The following is a 22,657-nucleotide window of genomic DNA, read 5'->3' on the forward strand; positions in this document are numbered from 1 at the left end:
CCACCCTCCAATAGGCCCCAGTGTGTGTTGTTCCCCTCTATGTGTCGAAGTGTTCTCATCATTTAGCTCCCACTTATAAGTGAGAACATGCAGTATTTCGTTTTCTGTTCCTGTGTTAGTTTACTTGCAGTTTCTTTTAAAAGTTATTAGGACTCAGAGAAACATAAACTTTTACAACTACGTACCTATTCATCAATATACAACTGTATAACTATATACTCTTTCACACGTATTTTAAGTTCTCTGTGTGTAAAACTAAAGGTGAGGGGTGGTAGTGGTGGCAGGATGTTCTCAGAATACTAGGACCTCCAAAGGACCATCCTCAATACTTTGATGATAGGTATCAATTTCCATTTGCATACTTGCCCAGCTATACTCATAACAGTAAAAATAAAGCTTCCTACCTTCTTAATAAAAAACTGTCTCCCCTGTGAAAATAATGAGAGGTGACAGTGTGCTGGCAGTCCTCACAGCCCTCGCTTGCTCTCGGCGCCTCCTCTGCCTGGGCTCCCACTTTGGCGGCACTTGAGGAGCCCTTCAGCCCACCGCTGCACTGTGGGAGCCCCTTTCTGGGCTGGCCAAGGCGGGAGCCGGCTCCCTCAGCTTGCAGGGAGGTGTGGAGGGAGAGGCACGAGTGGGAACCGGGGCTGCGAGCAGCGCTTGCGGGCCAGCTGGAGTTCTGGGTGGGCGTGGGCTTGGCGGGCCCCGCACTTGGAGCAGCCGGCGGGCCCTGCCAGCCCCGGGCAATGAGGGACTTATCACCTGGGCCAGCGGCTGCGGAGGGTGTACTGGGTCCCCCAGCAGTGCCAGCCCACAAGCGCTGCGCTCAATTTCTCACCAGGCCTTAGCTGCCTTCCCGCGGGGCAGGGCTCAGGACCTGCAGCCTGCCATGCCTGAGCCTCCCACCCCCTCCATGGGCTCCTGTGACGCCGGAGCCTCCCCGATGAGCGCCACCCCCTGCTCCACAGCACCCAGTCCCATCAACCACCTGAGGAGTATGAGCGCGGGTCGGGACTGGCGGGCAGCTCCACCTGCAGCCCCGGTGCGGGATCCACTGGGTGAAGCCAGCTGGGCTCCTGAGTCTGGTGGAGATGTGGAGAACCTTTATGTCTAGCTCAGGGATTGTAAACACACCAATCAGCACCGTGTCTAGCTGGAGGTTTGTGGATGCACCAATCGACACTCTGTGTCTGACTGCTCTGGTGGGGCCTTGGAGAACCTTTGTGTCGATACTCTGTATCTAACTGATCTGACTGGGACATGGAGGACTTTTATGTCTAGCTCAGGGATGGTAAATGCACCAGTGCCCTGTCAAAACAGACCACTCGGCTCTACCAATCAGCAGGACATGGGTGGGGCCAGATAAGAGAATAAAAGCAGGCTGCCCGAGCCAGCAGTGGCAACCCGCTCGGGTCCCCTTCCACACTGTGAAAGCTTTGTTCTTTCACTCTCTGCAATAAATCTCGCTACTGCTCACTCTTTGGGTCCACACTGCTTTTATGAGCTGTAACACTCACTGCGAAGGTCTGCAGCTTCACTCCTGAAGCCAGCGAGACCACGAGCCCACTGGGAGGAACGAACAACTCCAGACGCGCCACCTTAAGAGCTGTAACACTCACTGCGAAGGTCTGCAGCTTCACTCCTGAGCCAGCAAGACCACGAACCCACCAGAAGGAAGAAACTCCGAACACATCCGAACATCAGAAGGAACAAACTCCGGACACGCTGCCTTTAGAACTGTAACACTTACCGCAAGGGTCCGCGGCTTCATTCTTGAAGTCAGTGAGACGAAGAACCCACCAATTCCAGGCACAATAACACAAGTGAAAGATTTAATTATTCAGGTGAACTTCAGCTGCTGATTTCAAATGGAATTATTCTTTTATGATCACAAGATGCCTTGTAAGTTACCTGTTTCAAGCCCAGTCTCTGCCTAGGGAACTGTCTCCTATGAAAAGCAGTCCAGGTGGGCCATGGTGGCTCATGTCTGTAATACCAGCATCTTGGGAGGCCAAAAAGGGAGGATCACTGGAGGCCAGGAGTTTTAGACCAGCCTTGATAACAGGACCAGACAATAGACCCCGTCTCTACAAAAAATAAAAAAAAAAATTAGCTGGGCATGATGACTCACACCTGTGGTCCTAGCTACTCGGGAGGTTGAGGTGGGAAGATCACTTGAGCCCAGGAGTTCCAGGCTGCAGTGAGCTATGGATGTGCCACTGCACTCCAGCCTGGGTGATAGAGCAAGACCCCAACTCAAAAAATAAATAAATAAAAAAGAAAAAGAGTCCTCCTCACTTCTGAACAGTTCAAGTTGAGTCCATAAATGAGCCTATTCCTGCCTTCCAAAGATATCCATATAAGACTTTTCCCAACCTCCACCCCCCCCACCTTGCTTCCTTTCAGTGTTTCTCCATTAGGTGATGCCCAGATTACCTGGATCAAAATCACCAGGGTACTGATTAACAGGAGATTCCTGGGTCCCAACGCTGACCTGAATCATCACCAAGAAATGGTGCATTCTCTTTTCATATCACATTACCCAGCAGATTCATATTTCGTGAATTACACACTCTAGATCTCTGTCACAAAAAAAAAAAAAAAAAATGGTCTTAGGCAAAATCTCTCTCATCTTCTACTTAAAACAACTGGTTTTAACCTAAGGGGCTGATATAAATGCTAAGTCAAGCAGTGATCTGTGTTTAACACTTGAAAGTCCCTCTTCCAGGTACTCTGTATAACGGACTTTTATACAATATGATGTACAGTCATTCCGCCAACCAATAATACACCCAACTACAATCCATTCTACATATCCAGAACCATGCTGTTCATGAGGATATCACTACAGATATTTTGTGGAAATTCTGAAATTATGGCATCTACAGAACTCCCCGATATACCCGATATACTAGCTATTGTAAGCCAAGCCAAAAAGCACATGAAAGTAGTTTGGTACAATTCTTTATCTATCTTGATGATTGAAATTGTTTCACTGTAAAACTTTACATAACTGGGCTTTGTTTTAAAGCAAAAAACTTGCAGATATGAGACGGTATGAGAAAAAAGAATCAGCTGTCACCATCTTAAAACTTAGGACAGCCTAGGCGTGGTGGCTCACACCTGTAATCCTAGCACTTTGGGAGGCCGAGGCAGGCGGATTGCCGAGCTCAGGAGTTCAAGACCAGCCTGGGCAACACCTTGAAACCTCGTCTCTACTAAAATACAAAAAAAAAAAAAAAATTAGCCGGGCATGGCGGTGTGCACTTGTAGTCCCAGCTACTGGGGAGGCTGAGGCAGGAAAATTGCTTGAACCTGGGAGGTGGAGGTTGCGGTGAGCCGAGACCGCACCACTGCACTCTACTCCAGCCTGGGCGACAGAGCGAGACTCCATCTCCAAAAAAAAAAAAAAAAAAACCAAAACACTTAGGATAAAATCTTAAAACGTTTTGTTCGATTTAAATTTAAATTAGCAGTTTAGGGTATAGTACACTGATAATGTAATTACGTACATTCTGCTATAAAGGCATAAAGGCATAGGCATCTTTATTGGGAGATATGGGCAGAAAAATTATTTCCTCAGGGTGGGGCATTTGGCTAAACACTTGCCAATATCCTTTCCTGTGTAATTTAGGTAACACAGGCAGAAAAGGCGTTTGAAAAGCAGAAATCAAGTGGCAAAAATCAGGTCTGAGGGAGGCAATGAGGGTGGAGTTGAAATCCGTGGTCCTTGGATTTGAAACTTATCAGCCCGTGAACAAGGTTGGTATTGCTTTTGGCATAAGACGACAGCCTTTCTTTTCATTAGCTCAGGAGGAATACTGGCTTTCCCAGTGAGCTCCTCCAATCCAGTGATATTTGCACCTCACCTCACCTGGGCCTTTCGGTTACAAATTCACCACTTTAAGGAGGTGTTTGAAAAAGCAAGAACAATCAATAAGAAGGAAAAAAAAAAAAACCTTCAGCTATAAATCAGCCACGTGGAACTGCTGCAGCAGCAGCGGTAGTCCCACTTCCTGGTTGGCTTCCTGAAAGCCTCTCGGCAGGGGGCTCAGGCAAGTGGGTCTAAGGGAGAGGTGCAGACAAGAGCGACTCCAGGTCCAACGAAGGGGGCGGCGGGCCAGGGGATCTCGGAGGGCACAGGCGTTAAGGACGGAGTTATGGTCCATAATTACAATAAAAGTTTGGGGATCTGAAAGCTTTAAGGAGCTGAGCTGCAGGGCAAAGGCTAAGGACCAGACTCGCGGAAAGTGCAAGTTAGTTGCAAGGTAGCAGGGGACTGTGAAGGGGGCTCGCGTGGAGAGCAGGGGACTGCGGATCTGGAAGGGGGCAGGAAGAGAGGAAGGCAGCCTGGCAGAGCGAGGCACACGGGTCAGTCGGAGCTCTGCGGTGGCCGCCGGAGGGGAGGGGGCCGCGGGGAGGGGCGGAGGGAAGAGCCCGGGGAAAGGTGTAGCCGAGGGGAGTTCCGGATCTGGAGCTGGAAAGGGCAGGCAGCGGAGAGGGCGGCAGCCGTAGCGGTAGGGTGGGGGAAAGAGGAGGAGGAGAGCCGGAGGAGGGGGAAGGAGGGAGGGGAGAGCGGTGGCGGCGGCTGCGCCGGGCTGTGAGTCTCTCGCCGCCGGAGGAAGATGAGGCTGAAGATTGGGTTCATCTTACGCAGTTTGCTGGTGGTGGGAAGCTTCCTGGGGCTAGTGGTCCTCTGGTCTTCCCTGACCCCGCGGCCGGACGACCCAAGCCCGCTGAGCAGAATGAGGGTGAGTGACCCGCCCGGCCCCCTCCGGCGGCAGCGACCGGCAACTTGTTTTGTTTGCCCGCGTGTGGAGGGAGCAGGGGGCGGCGGGGTCGCGGCACGGCGTGGGCACCGCAGCTCCGCAGGTGGTGCTGGCGCAGCGCGGGCCGAGGCGGTGCAGAGCCCCGCGCACCTCGACCTCCCTGGCTGCCGCCGGCCCGCCCCCTCGCCGCCCCTTCCTCCGCTCTTCCCCGCCCCGGGCTCAGCCGCCGACACCCGCGCTGCCGCGGCAGCGGCTCGGGCGGCCGCTCTCCACGCTGGGACTGCGGGCGGAGCGGGCGGAAAGCCGGGTCCGTGGGGCCGCGGCCGCCCGGCGTCCCACTCTTGGGGGCCGGGACCGCAGCGCTCACGGCCCGGGGACGCGGGGTTGGTCCAGGCTGCGGCCTGTGGCGCGTGCAGGCCTGAAGGAGGCGAGATGCCGATGCCGCCACCGCTGGTCCGGTGGACCAGGCCCCTTGGTCCAGCCTCCCCTCCCGCAGCCGCCCGTCTGGGGGTGTTCGCAGCCCCGGGCTCCCCCGGCCCCCCCGCCGGGTAGTGGGAGGGCGATGGCGCCCCGCCTCCGGCTCTTACGGAGAGCGCGCCTCCCCCTCAACTCCGGCGGCGGGGAGCCGGGGTGCGATGTGCGGCTGAGGCCTCGCCCGGACCGCCGGGTCCCCCTTGCGTCCCTGGGCGAGAGAGGGGCGGCTGGCCGGAGATGGCGGAGGGGCGTCCCCGCCCCGCCCGCCGCCCCTAGCCCCTAGCTCTCAGCGCCTGGGGAAGCCCCTGCTCTGGCAGTGCTTGGGCTCTGTCCGGGGGAGGAGGAGCAGTTTCTCTTCCTTGGCTGCGGCAGGGCTGCTTGGGCCGGAAAACTAACTTGTGTCGGCGCCCGGCCGCCCCGCGCCGGCTGCAGGCTCGCTCAGGCCGACGCCGAGGGGAGCGGCGGCGCGGAGCTCGCGGCGGCTCCGCTGGGACGCATTTGTCTGCCGCCCAGGGCGCGAGTGTTAGCGCTGACATTCCTTGGATTTGGAGGGTTTAGTCAGGCGCCTCGGAACATTAGTTAACCGGAGCCGCGCCGCACGGGGAAGGGACCGCGGCCACTGTGGCTTCCCTGACTCGGCAGCGGGCGGCGCGCACCGTTCTTGCCCCCGACCCTGACCTGCTTCCCCCCGGATGAACCGTTGCACCCCCTGCTTCCTCCTACCCGCTGGGACAGCCAACTGGGCCGGCTGCCAGTGGGGGTAGAAGAGGATATGAGGGGCTCACGACCGCCGAGACGGCGGGGCTGCAGGAGGAGTCGAGTCGCTATCTCTGTTGTAAAGTGCTTTTTGCAAATGTGATCAGCATCGCTTCTATGTCATGTTTATTTAACTTTCCTTCTGGAAAGTTAGCATCAGGAAGTTGGGCAAAAAGGCTTGTGGCGTCCTTTCAAGAGTAAGAATCCTAGGAGGAGATCCCGTTATCAGCTCTTTGCCTATATCATGAGATTAGATGTAATCTGGAAGTTTTAGTATTTGAAATCTCTACAGCAGTGGAATCCCTTTGTAATATCTGGGATAGATTCCCATCTAAGTCATCTAAATTGTTAGTAATAAAAATATCAGTTTTCCTTTTCAGTACATTTGCGGTTTTAAGCTTCTCAGCTCATGGAGTGATGGTGATCTTTTTATGATTTTGCTCTCAATATGACTTACTGACAAAGGATAGCTGAATATTGCAATTGAGGATATTTGTTTTAAGTAATCAAATGGCTTTTTACATGTAGCTAGAAATGTTTAACCCCCTATTTTCTGGTAGAGAAACTGATGAAAAACTGACAAAACTAGCTAGGTTCAGAATGTCCCGCCCTTTTGATGGTCTTTTAAAGAGGTGGCAGAACATCAGCATCACTTGCCAACTCGTGAAATATTTTATTAGTGCAAATAAAGGACGGGCCATAATGCCCGTTTCAGTACCATATGGTGATGATAAAGAAGGTGATGATATCTTGATTTTTTGTTTGTTTCAGTGTACTTGATAAAGTTTCTCAGTGGATCCAGTGTAATTTCTGTCATTTGTCAAAAACAAAAGGTAGATTTTAAAGACTTAACATAATTAACATTAAGAAGAATGCTTAGGTATTAGAAGAGCAAGAAAGACCCTTTTATTGGCTTCCCAGGTAAATAGTAATACAACCAATTTAAAGTGTAGCTTATAAATAATAAGAGCATAAATAAGGGATTATTGCCTTCCTTTAATAAAGACTAACCTGGGAGCTTTTAAGGTACAGTGCTAGAAGGACAAATCCTGTAGGGAAGATTCTGACTCCTGAGTTTCTCCTCCCCCTTGTGGTTCTTTTACTTCGATGATTGTTGCATATATTCCACCCATTGTGAGATCTCTGCTTCTCTTTAATGCTGATCTACACATGGACTTCTTTGGATCCCTTTAAATAGCCTGAACGATCCAGTTTACCAGGTATGGGCTCTGCCTCTACTCCAGCAAGCTTGTGCCTGTGGCTCCATTCACCCTGTGCCACTTTTTGTCTTGAACGATGAATATTTCAGACACTAAATTCTGTTACAGCCTTGACAACTTGGGATGGTCCTTCCTCATCTGCACTATTTCCTTGTTTTAGGTCTGTCCACCTGTGGAGTCAAGACAAAAGAAACATGTTTCTTACTTCCTTCCCATCTCTGGGCCTCTTGCCCTTTCTCTGAGGTGAATGATGTGAAAAATGACCTTACATTTCCTATTATATTCTGTTGTGTGATTTTAAATATTGATTTATTTGAACATTTTTGACTGCCAGTTATGTACCAGGCATGGTAGTAGTTGTTAAGGAAATACTCCTTGTCCTTAATCTCATGGATCTTGTAAAAACCACACAGCAATCAAACCTCGATAAATATATAAATAAAAATTGTGCTACTGCTTTCATAGTGAAAACCATAGGGGGCAAGAAAATGGAGGAGTTTGGTCATAAAAGCCTTACTTGAAGAAATGACTGTTAGCAGTAGCAAATCCATACAAGTCTGAAGCAACTCGATTCTTACCTCCTGTGGGAAAGAATTTATTGGAGGGGCATAAGGCAGAGTGAGAGACCGAGGCAAATTTTTGAGCAGGAGTGAGAGTATTAAAAAGCTTTAGAGCAGGAACGGAAGGAAGTACACTTTGAAGAGGGCCATGTGGGCTACTTGAGAAATCCAGGTACCCCGTCTGACCCTGGACTTGGGGTTTTATACATTGGCATGATTCCAGGGTTTGCGTTTCTTCTCCCATGATTATTCCCTTAGAGTGGGCTGTCTGCATGCGCAGTGGCCTACCAGCAGCGGGGAGGGGCTGCATGCAGTGTGTTTACTGAAGTTTTACTCATGCTCACTTGAGGCATTTTTCCCTTACCATTTGAGCTTTCCTAGAGGAAGGGCATGTGCTAGTTAAAAGCTGCCATTTTGCCCATTAGTGCACATGGTGGAGCCCACTTGCCCAACTCCTGAGATATTAGTGGGAACCTGCTGATAACCAGCTTTAGGTGTTTTCTATCTAATGGGAGACTGCCTTTCCATGGTGTTGGCTGCGACCAATTATTATTTCAGAGAGTTTAACAACTGCCTGACCATCACCTGATGGCCACCTGACATTCCTGGTGGTGGAGGGCCTTTCCTGCCCTGCTCATGTCTGCCTAGCTGCCTACTCTGACTTTTGAGGTGAAATCTGAACATTTCAAGAAAAGTAGTTAATCTGGAAGTGGGTGGCAGCATTCTTGAGAAGGAGCATTTGGGCAAAGGTCCTGAGGCAGGAGGTAGCATGAGTGAAATAGTGAGAAACTAGGAGATAAATATTGTTGGAACGTGGAGAGTGACAAGTAGAATGATGCCACACAGGAAAGCATGGCTCTCGTAGTCCATGCTAAGGAGGAGATCTTAAGTGCGGTGAGAAGCCGTTGAAGGATTTTAAGTAGGGAAGAGTGGATTTGTGTTTTGAAAAGTTCACTCTGGCTGCCTACAGAAAGTATGTATTTGTCTATAGAACAGGTAGCAGGAGTCCTGGTGGGGGTCGTCATTATTCAGGTGGGACAAAATCCTTGCTTGGATTGGCAGGGCGGTGGTAGAGATAGAAAAAAATAAATTGATTCAAGAGCTCCTAAAGATGCAAAGGCATCAGGATTTGGCGATCGGATGTGGTAGTGAAGGTGTCAGGAGGCCTAGGGTGATAGATTATTTGTTCCATTATGGAAAGTTCTCAAAGCAAAATGTATACCTTCTTGTATTTTATGATTATGGGACACTTTTTTTTTTAGTCTTTGTCCCCTGGATATTTTAAGGTCAGCATTTATTAAGATTATCTGTTTAGACTTGCAAAGCACAGAAAGTTCCTTTAATTAAATAAATTATGTCTCAGACTAACACCATTTATCCCAGGTTTTAGCCCTGAGTGACTGTCTACAGTTGACTCATAAGCCTCTGAAAATAAAGGTTTTCAAGGGAAATGTTGACAGATCCGTTAAAACAGCAGTCCCCCACCTTTTTAGCACCGGGGACCGGTTTTGTCAAAGACAATTATTCCACAGACTGGGGGAGTTGGGTTGGGTGGGGGATGGTTTGGGGATGAAACTGTTCCACCTCAGATCATTAGGCATTAGATTCTCATTAGGAGTGCACGACCCGGATCCCTTGCATGCAGTTCACAATAGGGTTTATGCTCCTGTGAGAACCTGCCACCACTGATCTGACAAGAGGCGGAGCTCAGGCGGTAATGCTCGATTGCCAGCCCACTACTCACCTCCTGCTCTGCAGCCTGGTTCCTAACAGGCCATGGGCTGGTACCTGTCCATGACCCGGGGTTGGGGACCCCTGCATTAATTCAGTACTGGTGAGAAGCTGTGTGTAAACTAATGACTCTTTGGATATGCAAATGCAACTTAAGTCATTAATGCCACTTAGGTTCAGGGTGTACATAATAGGACTAATTCAGGAACTACTAGGCCAAGAGGTTTTATGTGATAGGCAAGCTAACAGGTTTGAAAGGAATATAGCTTAAATGAGGATTAGTGGCTGAATTGATTACCCTGGCAGTCAAGTTCCACCTTACCAAAGCCATTTTATCTCAGTGATGATCAGTTGTAACCTGAAAAATTCTGCCCTTGAACATGAGATTGTATTTCAAATGGAAGCTCTGTTTATACTATTAGGGATGGAGCTATCACTTAGTGAAAGTGTAATGTCTTAAGTGGTCACTGTTTTCTCAGTTTCCCAGGCCACATGCCTTAGGATTGGTTTTCGTTTTCTTTGCTGTTTTCAATGTCCCATCCCCCTTTTCCCCCCACACATAATAATGATTAAAAAATCTCACATCACCAAATCTGAGAAGCCTGGGGACTTCCTGAAATTAATGTGGAACTTTTGCATACATCTACATTTTTTTCTAGGTTGATAATCAGAAGCTTTCATGTTTCCTAAAGTGTCCTCTAAACCAAACAAGGCTTCCAACCACTGACCATGTGCCCTTTGAAGGCAGGGTTCATGTTTCCTGTTTATTGAGTATTTCCTCCATCTCTCCTGGTGCTAATTTTATGGAAGGCACATTATTAAATGTTTTTCAGAGAAACTAAGGTACATCCATTTATGTCTCCCACATAGGTCTGAATATTTCGGAAATGTTTGGTGAATTCCTAAGAATTGCTGTATTTATCACTTCTGTGGAAATGTTTTCCATCCAGTGGTCTATGTGAGGTCAGGCATCAGCCCTGTTACCACCTGCTTGCCCCTTCCCCCTCCCCATCCTCCCCTCCCTAAGACCTCATGAAGAATACTGAGAACACCTGAATTGGGAGTTCCTGCTCTCACAGTCTAGTTGGGGGTGGGGAGAGCTATCCCTTAATCCAGTAGCAATGTAAAGAAATAATATAAGAACTGTCACAAGGATATGTTTCATCAGTAGTCAAACCAGTAGGTGGAGAAGGCTTAAAATGGCCTTTGGGGAATGCACAATTATTAGTAAAGAGAGAATGAAAACTGTTGAACTGCAGTCTATTTTGTGACTTAGGCTAGTTGCATGGGATGGGAGATAACGTGTGAGATATGGTTTGGGTTTCTGTATCAACTTTGTTAGACAATAGTAAATTGGAGAAAGAGGAAGGGAGAAAATAATTCATCATGAATGAAAAGCAAAATTCTGAGCTCAAGCCATCTGTAAACAGAATATGTGGAAATTCTAACTTGAGTTATTAAAAAAGTTGGTCAGCAAGATTTGAGTAGCTATTGAATGCAGGAAAATGATAGTGATTATTCAGCCTCTAACTAGATAATTGTCTTTGTTCATATTTTGAATTTCAATTCTCATTCCTGAAGAATGAATGTACAATCTGAAAAGTAACTAAATTAAGGATTTCAGTAATAACAGCAACAATAGTTTACATACATTGAATCCTTACTTTGGGCCTAATAAATATTCTACATGTATTTGGTTGTTTATTTGTAACAACCACCCTCTATTGCAAGTCCGAAGGAATCCCGACTTTATAGATGAGACTGTCGTGGTATAGAGAGGTGAACTCTTTGTCCAAGGTTATTCACTTAATTAATTGTAGAGCCAGGATTCAATCTTAGGTGTTCTAACTGCAGAGCTGTGCTCTCTGATCTTGCACTACAGTTTTTAACAACACAGACGAGTACATATGGACTACATTGAAAGGTGGCTGTGTAGACACTACCTGGGTAATTTCAGATAAACACTGAAGACAATGTAAATGGTCCCTGACTCACCACGATTCAGCTTACGATTTTTGACTTTTCAATGGGTTTATCGGTGTGTAACCCTGTCATAAGTCTGAGCACATCTGGACTTAAGATGTCTTATGATTCTTCAAGTTTACAGTGGGTTTGTTGCAGAGTGTAACCCCTGGTAAGTCGAGGAGCATCTGTACGTGGTAATATGAAAGAGAATGGGAGGCCAGTGCGGTAGTTCATGTTTGTAATCCCAGCGCTTTGGGAGGCCTAGGCAGGCGAATCACTTGAGGTCCAGAGTTTGAGACCAGCCTGGCCAACATGGTGAAACCACGTCTCTGCTAAAAATACAAAAATTAGTCAGGCTTGGTAGCATGCCCCTGTAATCCCAGCTACTCAGGAGGCTGAGGCAGGAGAATTGCTTGAAGCCAGGAGGCAGAGGTTGCAGTAAGTGGAGCTCACGCCACTGCACTCCAGCCTGGGCAACAGAGCGAGACTCCATCTAAAAAAAAAAAAAAAAAAATTAAAAACAAAAAAAGGAGAATGGGGTGGAAGGGACCACTCAGGGAATGTCAGGGAAGGTGATGGCCAGAGCAGAGACTTCAGGAGTAAGTGTAAGACTATCATGCAAATCTGGGGGAAGAGCATTCCAGGCAGAGGGAGCAGAAGTGCAAAATTCCTGAGGTTGGAATGAGGCTGGAGTGTTTGAAGCCAGTATGGCTGGAGTTTGTTGAGTTTGGAGGGAGTACAGTACGGGATGAGCTTGAAGATGTAGTCAGGACTCAGATGATGGGGGTGTGTGGCTCCTGTGGTCTGTTATCAGGGTGATTATTTGTTTTAGTTTACATTTGCTGCCCATTAGCCATTATTATCCTTTCACTCTCAGAAGTGTCCTGGGTTGGATGGTAAATTATATGGATGTCTTGCTTAAAATGTATGTTCCTAGATAAATAAAATGAGTAATAACCCTTTTTGGCCACAGTTTGTGGGCCAGATGCACAAGTAAACAATTGTGGTGGGTAAGACAAAAACTGTATTAAGTCCACGGAGTCCTCTGGGATCACAGAGAAAGGAGTATCTAGTGTATGGGGCTGGATGCTGTCAGAGAGCTTGTCTTATAAAAAGACATGCTGGAGAGATGAGGACAGAGGAGACTGTGTGCAACAGCATAAATGACTGTGACCAATCCTGGGGACTACATGGCTGAAAATTGGGTTGGAGAGGGGTGGAATGGAAGAGAGGACCCTGGAAAGATAAATAGAATCTGAGCCATGAAAGACTTTGAATGGTCAGAGCTGGGCTATAAGGAATAATCTGGAAACAGTGCAAGCTAGATTTCAGTGAGGAGAGAATTATGTCCGAAGGATATAATGAAGCTTAGACTAAGGAGAAGGACCTAGAAACTGAATACAGAGGAAGAGATTATGGAAGTATAATAGAATTGACCAGTGGGAGGAGGAATCATTCTTGATGGTAAAGGAAAGGATGTTGATGCCCTTAGAAGGAATACAGCTGTCCAAAGCACTGGCTCTCAAACTTCTTTAGGCTTCGGAGTCACCTAGAGGGTGTGAGAAAACGGATTACTTGTCCCCATCCCCAGAATTTCTGATTGAGTAGATTTAGGGTGGTAGAGCAGATAATTTGCATTTCTAACTAGTTCCCCGGGGATGCTAATGCTGCTGGTCCAGGGATCATGCTTTGAGGAGTGCCAGTCTAGAGATTATGTAGATTTGGGGGCTGCAAAATGAAAATGAAAAGTTTGGTTTGGTTTGGCATATAGTATTTTATGGACCACAGGTCAGTCAAGTGAAGGTGTCTTAACCAGGTCGATGGAGCTCAGAATGGAATCAGAAGTGGATGCATTTCATTGGCCAGAGGGTGGTGTCTGAAGCCCAGGGAGCAGTTTGGTAAGTTAAAGGAGCCTGTGTGGATGGAGGAGAAAAATGTGTGTATTAAGAAGAAACATGGAAAATGCCTTCTTTTAGGCTCTCGGAGGTTGGTGGGGAGAGATGAAAGAAGGCATATACAGAAGTAAAATGACTTGGACAATATTGCCTAACTGTGAGCAAAAATAATTTCTTTAAGGGCAGGGCCATCAACAAATTCAAATGTGACAATATTTGAGAGCGGATTAAAATGAAAGCTGAAACAAGTGGCTGTGGAAGCATTACCTGCCTGCTAAGCTAACCAGTAGTACTTTGGTCTAGAGAGGGACTACAGCAGCAGCATCGTTAGCATCTCAGTAAATATTGTGGCCCAGGAAAACTGGTTCAGTTGATAAAGAAGTTCAGGTCATGAAGAGTCATCTTCACTATGGGAAAAATACAAATAGAGAAAAAGTTTTATTAGAGAACTGTAACTATCAAAGAGGAACTTAACCCATTTTTGGTTATATCTGGGCTACCATAACTTTATGTGCCTTTCCACCTCTCCCTACCCACAACTCTGTGTGTGTGTGTCTGTGTGTGTGTGTGTGTGTGCATGCACACGTGCGCACCTATGTATATATATTTTAGTTGTGATCATATATAATACTATATAAGATAGATATTGCAACACATATTAGTCATTTTTTTACTCAATTCTGAAATCCAGTGATTTGAAAAGCTGTGACTAGAAAACCAATTTAATATTTAAACTTGGAAAATAAATTTTATTCTAAGAACATTAGGCAATTTTTAGTTTTTAGTACATTAAGTTGACTGAAGGGTATTAAAAAAACAGAATAGCAAAACCATGCTATTCTCAGCGTAGAGAAAATGTATGCTCAGCATTTCAATACTCTTAGTTTTTAAAAATGAGGTTTATCATTAAATTATAGTTCAGCCCTGTGATCCTGAAAGCAACACTGAGACAACTTGAACTGCAGTCACCTAAGGCCTATGTCTTTTTGGAGAGGGAAGAGCTAACTTTCAGTTGCTTCATTTGCTAAGAATCCTGAATATTTCCAAATGAGAAATGTTCTCATTTCGGCACCATTATAAATTCCCTTCTGGGCTCCCCAGCCTTCGAAGCATTTTCAAGCATCACTCCCAAGAAGCATTTAAACATGCCGACAGGGAGACCTGATTCACTTCACTGAGTACAAGAACTGGTACACTGAAACTTGAGGAAAAATTTAACTTTACATTATGTAATTAGGTTTATAGAATTGGTGCAGAGCAGCCTGGTTTCCCAAATCTAGAAGGTACGATTAACTACAGTATTATATCAATACCAACTAGTCTGCGAATAGGCTTCTAAACAATAGGAATCTGTTATTACCAAGAATATTTTAAACTGGATGAGTTAAAATTAAGTCACATACTATCGGAAACCATTCTGTATGAGAATAGAGTAGATGACCTAGTCATTTTTTAATTTTAATTTTTACCAATTCCCTGGGTTTACGAATACATCTGAGCCTCAAGAGGTATGCTACTGTCTTCAGTAGTAAACTTAACATGCTCAATGATTATCTGGCTTAAGTGTAATTTTGGCATTTGTAGTTACCCTTATGAAATTATTTTTTATGCATAGCTGTTTACTATGAAAACTATGTATTCACTGGTAAAGCTATGCTTCCTGTGAAAACTGTGTATTTGCTGGTACCTTATAAAAAGAAATGGTATTATTTATTATATAAGTATATCTTAAATAGGCAGTAACTGAGAAATTGCCAAAACTTTTTTGGAGGGAGTTCACTCTTATCAGAAGTTGGGTATGTCAGCATTTTTATTTATTAAACTGTTTGTATTTATAATTCTCCTTTAACTTTTGGTTTTCCTTTTAATAGAAACATCAGCCAGGTGTGGTGGCTCATGCTTATAATCCTAGCATTTTGGGAGCCTGAGCCTGGATAATTGCTTGAGGCTAGAAGCCTGGGCAATATAGCAAGACCTTGTTGCTTATAAAACAAACAAACCAAACCTGATAAGACATTCTTTAATGTGAGCAAGGTTTGCAAGTAGCTTTTACAACTGTGCAATTGCCTAACTCCTTCTACAAGTGGAACCCTTGGAACCCATTGATTCTAGTTATTAAAGTGAAACAATAGTTTCAATTCCTAATGTAGTATGAAGAGACCCCTTTGAACCGTTTCATAGAATTTTAAGAATTAACACTTGTAGAGAAGTGATATCATGACAACATCAATGTAGTATCTTTATGCTTCTGTGAGAATTTGGTTTTTAAAAAATATATTCCTTAGAAAGCCTAAATAGAAAACAAAACAAAAAAAGAACAGTAAGGTACAGTTGTACATAGCAAAAAAGAAGCCCTTAAGTCATGATGTGTGAAGTTCTCTAGAAGTTCTTGTCAGTACTTACTGCTGTACTTCAAATTTTTTATTCTGTAGATTTGAAGTAAATATTTTGTATACTTTTTAACGTTTATTATTGCAAAAATAGTTCCCTTACAACCCTAGCATAAATTAAAACTATCAGTATACTTAAGTGAGTCATGCAAGTGTCATTTTGCCATGATATATAAAAGATATCTGAGTAATGATATTTAGAAATGGAAAATGTGAAAATAGCATCATTATAGGAAGATTCCAATTCTGTTTAGATTTATAGTTTATGGTCATTTATATAAACATTTTAAAAATGACTTAGGAAGAGTCTAATTAGGTTAAGTCAATTAAGTTTTTTTTTGCTTGATTGTTTAATGTTGTTATGAAAAACACATATTTGTGAAAGAAATTATTTGCCCAGAAAAATTTACCATGCAATATATTTCATCATATTGGCGTTCCTTTTTTTTTTTTTTTTTTGAGATGGAGTTTCACTGTTGTCACCCAGGCTGGAGTGCAGTCGTAATCTCGACTCACTGCAACCTCTGCCCCCCAGGTTCAAGCAATTTTCCTGCCTCAGCCTCCCAAGTAGCTGGGATTACAGGCGTCCACTACCATGCCCAACTAATTTTGGTATTTTTAGTAGAGATGGGGTTTCACCATGTTGGCCAGGCTGTTCTTGAACTTCTGACCTCAGGTGATCCGCCTGCCTTGGTCTCCCAAAGTGCTGGGATTACAGGCGTGAGCCATTGCACCTGCCCAGTTCTTTGTTAATAAAAGCCTGTGTACCTGGAAGTCAAAGGTATACTTTGCATAGCCATTTCAAAACTTGTCTTAGGTATTTTCTAAAATATTTGTTTCGTTGGATATAGGTTTTGATTGTGCTTACTTGAGAAGACTTAAATCTTTACCCTTCTCCTGGTAGTTTTCTTCTGGCAGTTCAGTATCTTGCCATGCAATTTTTATTAGACAATTTGATCATTGTGTTTCTTATTGCCTAATCCAACAGATTTAATCTTTTAATCTCAAATACAGCAAGGTGTGCTGTGCCTTTACAATCTGTTTGCAGAGTTTTACATCTTCGTTTGAAAGAAAGTGTTTAAACACCCCTGTTCAAAAATCTGCTAGTTCTTGCCAGGATGATTTAAAATGAATTTTAAAAATCCATTAGATTTTTGGCAAATAAGCTCTCAAATTATGGTACAGAATAAATGACTACAAAGTGCGTTTTAGAGTAATGGAATAGAAATGACTGAAATTTTATTACTTTACACATGCAGATTTTTCTACTGTGGTAGATGTTCTTAAACTAAAAGATTACTGTCAAGATTGGAAATTTTTATCACTTAAAATATATAATTATATTTGAACATTTAAGCAAAAGATTGCTGAAATGGGGGTATACAGGCCTGCAGTTTCGTTAACTGTTGCTCCCTGTGTGATGGCCTCAGAGGAAATTCTAAGTCCGGTGTTCGTCAAAGAGGCTGGAGAATGTTTCCATTTTAGTGATCAATGAAAATAAATTTGCTTACAGTCCAGGGAGATCATGGTAGTAGAGAAAAAAATACTTTAGTAAATAATTTTCTAAAATTCTCCATTCTAAAAATGTACTAAGAGAGGATGATTTTTAAATACCTTGGTATTTTAAAGAAATACATTTTCTGTATGAAATTAAGGTAACTCTATTCCTCTTCTTATAGCTAACATTTAGACTCTAAATCATGGCACATGTAACACTTCTATTTTAAAATAAATGTAGGGTACGTGAAAGCACAGCTGTTAACTTTGAAAATCTTGAAGAGTGGAATCACCTGCAAACATAATAGAGCTGAAAATACCATGCCTTTTCCCAGGTCCTGCTGTTTGCTTAGCCTGAGAAAGGAACTGCTGGTATCATCCAAGTATTGGGCAAAATACGTATATACTGTATGGTCATTCTCAGATTATTTTTCCCACTGTCCTATTTGAAAATCTGAGGAAGGTTTTAATGAATGTGGCTTCGTCTTACTTTCAATTAATTATGACTGCAAGAAGAGTACAGCCACTCTTGTTTGATCAGCCTATACACTATGACTAAATGGAAAGCGAATCACAGCCAGAGAGTCTAATAGTTTCACAGTGGTAAAATCATGTTTTGTAAGAAGCAGTTATCATCCTTGACCACCGCTCTGTTAACTGGTAACAGTAAGATAAAAGCAAATGTTAAAATCTTTCTTATATGTTGGCAAAAATCACTTCCTAAAGATAAATGAATGGCTTGAAACATTTATTCTTATTTGCATCTACTTCTTTAGCTTAAGTGACAGGTACTTATGTTTAAAAATAACATGTCTTGTGTAATGATTTATGATTTCAAAGGGCTGATAAATGCAGAAAGAATAACTAAAAGGAAGTTGTAAGTGTCAGTTAAGGAATAGATGCTTTTTAAAATATAGAAAATTAGAAAACTTAAGGTTAACAGCAAAAGTAATATACATTTGTTCAGTATTTTTGTTTTCTGGTGAATTGAGATACTTTTCCTACTATTCCTTTAGTTATTTTAAAAAATAACTACAATCTATTTTTTTCTCCCTTGGGACAGTGGATTCCTTTCTCTGATTATGAGGCCTGGAATTTGAGTGATTCATTGGTCAGTTTCTTTTGAGTTCCAGTGGGTGCTAAAAGTAAGAATGATTCTTTTAAGGATAAAAAATACCAGTTGTATATTTTATTGACTGCAGGTAGCTTGAAAAAGTAAACTTGCCATGTGGGCACACAGCGTGTTGCCTCTGAATGATGAGGCTAGCAGGTTACTCATAATACACACACACACACACACACACACACACACACACACACACAGCATGTTGCCCCTGAATGATGAGACTAATAATACACACACCCACACACACACACACACAGACACAACAGCGTGTTGCCTCTGAATGATGAGGCTAGCAGGTTACTCATAGTACACACACACACACACACACACACACACACACACACACTGCTTTTTCTGTATGTACCTGATACTTTTAAATTAAAGATAACCAAACCTTTGAATGGTGAGGCTAGCAGGTTACTCATAATCCACACACAGAAACACACACACACACCACACACACACACACACACAGCTTTTTCTCTGCGTACCTGATACTTTTTAATTAAAGGTAAAAGGTAACCGAACCTTTAACTCTTCAGCCAGTGATAATGAGAAAACAAAATTTCATTTCTAAAATTAGAGATAATGGAACTTTTAAAAAAAATGAGTTCTCTGTGTCATCTCTGTGCACCCCCACCCACTATTCCTCTCACATGCTGCACTTTTTTTTTTTTTTTTTTTTTTTTAAGAGCTGCATTAAGAGGCTGTTATATCCTTTGAAATACCACAGGTCTTGAGAGGGATGAATGATGAAAGTTAAAGATCAGTGATTGAGCAGGAATGGGAGAAAGATTAGGGATTGGGTTTTCTGGCACAAGGCTCCTTTCTGTCAATGGACTGCAAATTTTCCTGGGTTGACGTGGGCTTAATTTAAAATTGCCTTGTATATGCAGTGATGAAAATCAAATCAAATTTAAATTACTATATGGAACATCTTCCTGATGATGTAAAAAAATAACTGCTTTAGGAGAGGGTTTTTGGTACTTTGAAACATTAATATTCTGAAAGTTGAACACTGATGTTTCAATCTGCTTCACTCCATCCCCATTACTTCTTGTCAGCTGTCTATGAGCATTGGGCCACTTGCCACAGTTTTACATGATAACCATATTTAAGTGGTAAAAAAGATCAGAACATATACAGTGCCTTCTTAAGTCAGGTTCCTGATTTATTTCTGGTACTTTCCATTTAGATACATATTGATTTACCTAATTTCTTAAATCCATGGACCAGTACTGATACTCCTGTTTGTCTTTATTTAGGATTTTACATGTGTACGTTAAAAAATACATTGGTAACAGCTGACAACCAAAAAAGTAAAAAAGCAAAACAAAAATCACCATGCTTTAACAGGTTTGTCATGAAGCAAAATGCATCAAAAATTTGATCTGTTTCAGTTTGCTTGTTATCAGTCAGAAATCACCTTTGCCTTGCCCAGAGAAGACTCAGGTTCATTGAATTCTCTTTACCACTGTGAAAGTGTGTAGCAGCATGGGCAGCACATGTTAAGTATACGTACAGTGTAAATGGTGCACAGGGTGGCATCTGGAATCTTGAAAGGACAGTGTCTCTTAGATGCTTAACTTACTACTGGGAGTGAAGAAGATCAATGATTCTCAAAAAAAAAAAAAAGTGGCAAAATTCCTTTTGGGGAAAAGAAGCTAGTATAATTTAGGGTTTTAATTACTATCATACTTGATTGAGAGAAATTCCTTATTCTTAAAATAATACAGGTACTGCATTTCTTATTTTATGATACTGCTTAAATGCTTCCTGTCCCAGGCAGTATAATGAATTAAAATGTAGTAGATATTTAGCACAAGCAAAAAGGACCTATAGTTTAGGAATACTAAATTCAGAACTTTGTATTGTAACAAGTTACGTGGAAGTAGTGGGGGTTAAATCTGTGCTGCTGGGAAAGTATGTTTTGTTTTGTTTTTTAATTTCCTTGTATACATCTTACAGTCTATAGCTTGTATGAACCGTGTGCTAGTCAGGAAAGAGATAAATAAGCATTATTTAGGTTCAAGAGATTTAGCAATCTTATGGTTTTGGGATAAGCTGCTATCCTAGTGATGTTTTCTTGTCACTGTCTCATTGAGATTTTGAAAAACTCAAACACATCCTTAATCAATTTGAAAGATTCCTAGGGAAATTACATTCAACTTGATTATGGTATTCCTTATGAGAGCTTGGGCATAGGGCAAGGAGAATGAGCTTTAAGGTGTAGGAAGAAGATAAGTATGTGCCACATAAAAGAAGGAGGGGCCTGCTATATAGTACAAGGTCATGGCTTAAGCCAATCATTTGTCTTGGGGTTGGGGAGTCGGAAGGATGAGTGGGTCTATTTAAAAAAAAATTGAGTTGATAACCATGAACATTAATTCTTATGAATACTAAATTTTCTAGAGAAATTATATTGATGTGTAATTTTCCTTATTGTGTAACATATAGCTCCCCAAGGACAAGGTGGCAGCTGGTGGATTAAAAATAAAAGCTGACATCATTATATAGTAAAAGTACACATGGACTCTGACATGGGTTAAAATGCTGGTGCAATCACTGTTAATAGCGTTAGTGAGCTTGGCCGAGTGATTTACTTTCTGAGAGCTTCCTTTTCCTCATCTGTAAAGTAGACATAAAATCAACTTCATAGCAATGTTCTTGTGCTTCCTTTAGATACGTTTATCAGAGCTTCTATGGCAGGGTTTAACTTGCACTTTTATACATACTGTTTTTCCTTCCTTCTGTTCCTTCTTCTTGGATGAGCACCATAATTTGTACATCGTTTCAAGAGTGCTTTAAAAATGAAAATACTTAAGTTCTGCAAACTTATTATGAATTCATTATTTTGAATTATAAGTGAAGGAGGGCTGAATATTGTCTTTTCTCCTGGACTTTTAGACTTTTGCCTTAAAAGTTATATCGTTAAATGAACCAGTGTTCTCAAATGAGGAAAGAGGAAAATATTATTGTTTACTTACTTTTTTTTTTTTTTTTTGAGATGGAGTCTTGCTGTGTCACCAGGCTGGAGTGCTGTGGTGCAATCTTGGCTCACTGCAACCTCCAGCTCCCTGGTTCGAGTGATTCTCCTGCCTTACCCTCCCGAGTAGCTGGCATTACAGGTGTATACCACCATGCCTAGCTAATTTTTTTATATTTTTAGTAGAGACGGGGTTTTGCCATGTTGGCCAGGGTGGTCTCGATCTCCTGACCTCGTGATCCACCCGCCTCGGCCTCCCAGTGTGCTGGGATTACAGGTGTGAGCCACCGCACCCGGCCTACTTACTTTTAAAATACATTTACATTAAGAAAAAAAAGAATGTATGTTCATTGTAGAAAATATTACAAAGTTAAAGCAAGTAAGAAACAAAATTATCTACAACCCATCCTATCCAAAGATAATTATCATTAGCTATTTGGTGTATTTCTTGCCTAAATATATGTACTATACATAGACATAGTCCACAGTATAAATAAACTCTGTGGATTGCTTTTTTAATTTCACTGTAGAAATATTTTAATTGTTTTTAGGAGATGTATAGATTTGTAATTTTTTTTTACCATCTGGTCATTTTAGTATTGAGATGGTTTAAGGAAAGAGGACATAAGAGAAAAAAAAAAACCTGTGCGCTGGGAATTAGAGATCTGAAATTGTCATATACACCACATTTGCAAAATGTTTTCACCTGCCCTTGAAAAAAAAAACCAAGGCATGATTTTGAATTTTATAAGATGGTCTATTAAGATTGCTGAAACTTGGAGTGCTTTCTGGCAAAACCAGCAATTAAATGAAGAGAAACAGAAGCCATCACTAGAAGAGCAACTATTTTGTGGCAGTTACTTATTTCACTATCTCTTCCCTATTCTTTACCCCAACATAGTTCATAACTTAAAGTTGTGGACTTTAAACACTCTAAAGCTTTTAAACTTCTGCCTAGTAAGTTAGTATTAAGAAATTTAAGTCACTGCCATGGGGTTAAATATGAGGTTTAATAAAAATATTGGTTTCTTAATTTTGTTTATTACTCTTACTCCTATAGTCTGTGTGTCATGAAGCATAATTTCTCTTCTTTCTCCTGATGCAACTCAGCCACTCCAGGATTTTCTCATTTTCCTTCATATTATGAATATGTAAAAATTAAAACAATACCTTTTCTTTTAGTCATTGCGCAGTTGGACTACACTTATTTCACTCAGGTGATAGGGCTCTTCTTTTCTATATCTTTGCATCTTAAATACATACAGACATTATGCATTTATTTATACTC

At 42.7% G+C, this 22,657-nt stretch overlaps 1 protein-coding gene across 2 annotated transcripts in view; it reads left to right on the forward strand.

Annotated features, from left to right (window-relative positions):
* The first annotated feature begins 4,588 nt into the window (after nt 1-4,588).
* The window catches only part of GALNT7 (polypeptide N-acetylgalactosaminyltransferase 7), a 154,595-nt gene continuing 136,526 nt past the window's right edge, over nt 4,589-22,657 (forward strand). For both annotated transcript variants that reach the window (XM_032148919.3, XM_032148918.3), the window contains exon 1: nt 4,589-4,751. In XM_032148919.3, coding sequence (XP_032004810.1) covers nt 4,626-4,751 — 126 coding nt within the window. In that variant the 5' untranslated portion in view covers nt 4,589-4,625. The remainder of the gene's footprint in view (nt 4,752-22,657) is intronic.

The sequence above is a fragment of the Hylobates moloch genome, unplaced genomic scaffold (assembly GCF_009828535.3).
Source record: "Hylobates moloch isolate HMO894 unplaced genomic scaffold, HMol_V3 SCAFFOLD_3, whole genome shotgun sequence".
NCBI classification, from domain to species: Eukaryota; Metazoa; Chordata; class Mammalia; order Primates; family Hylobatidae; genus Hylobates; species Hylobates moloch.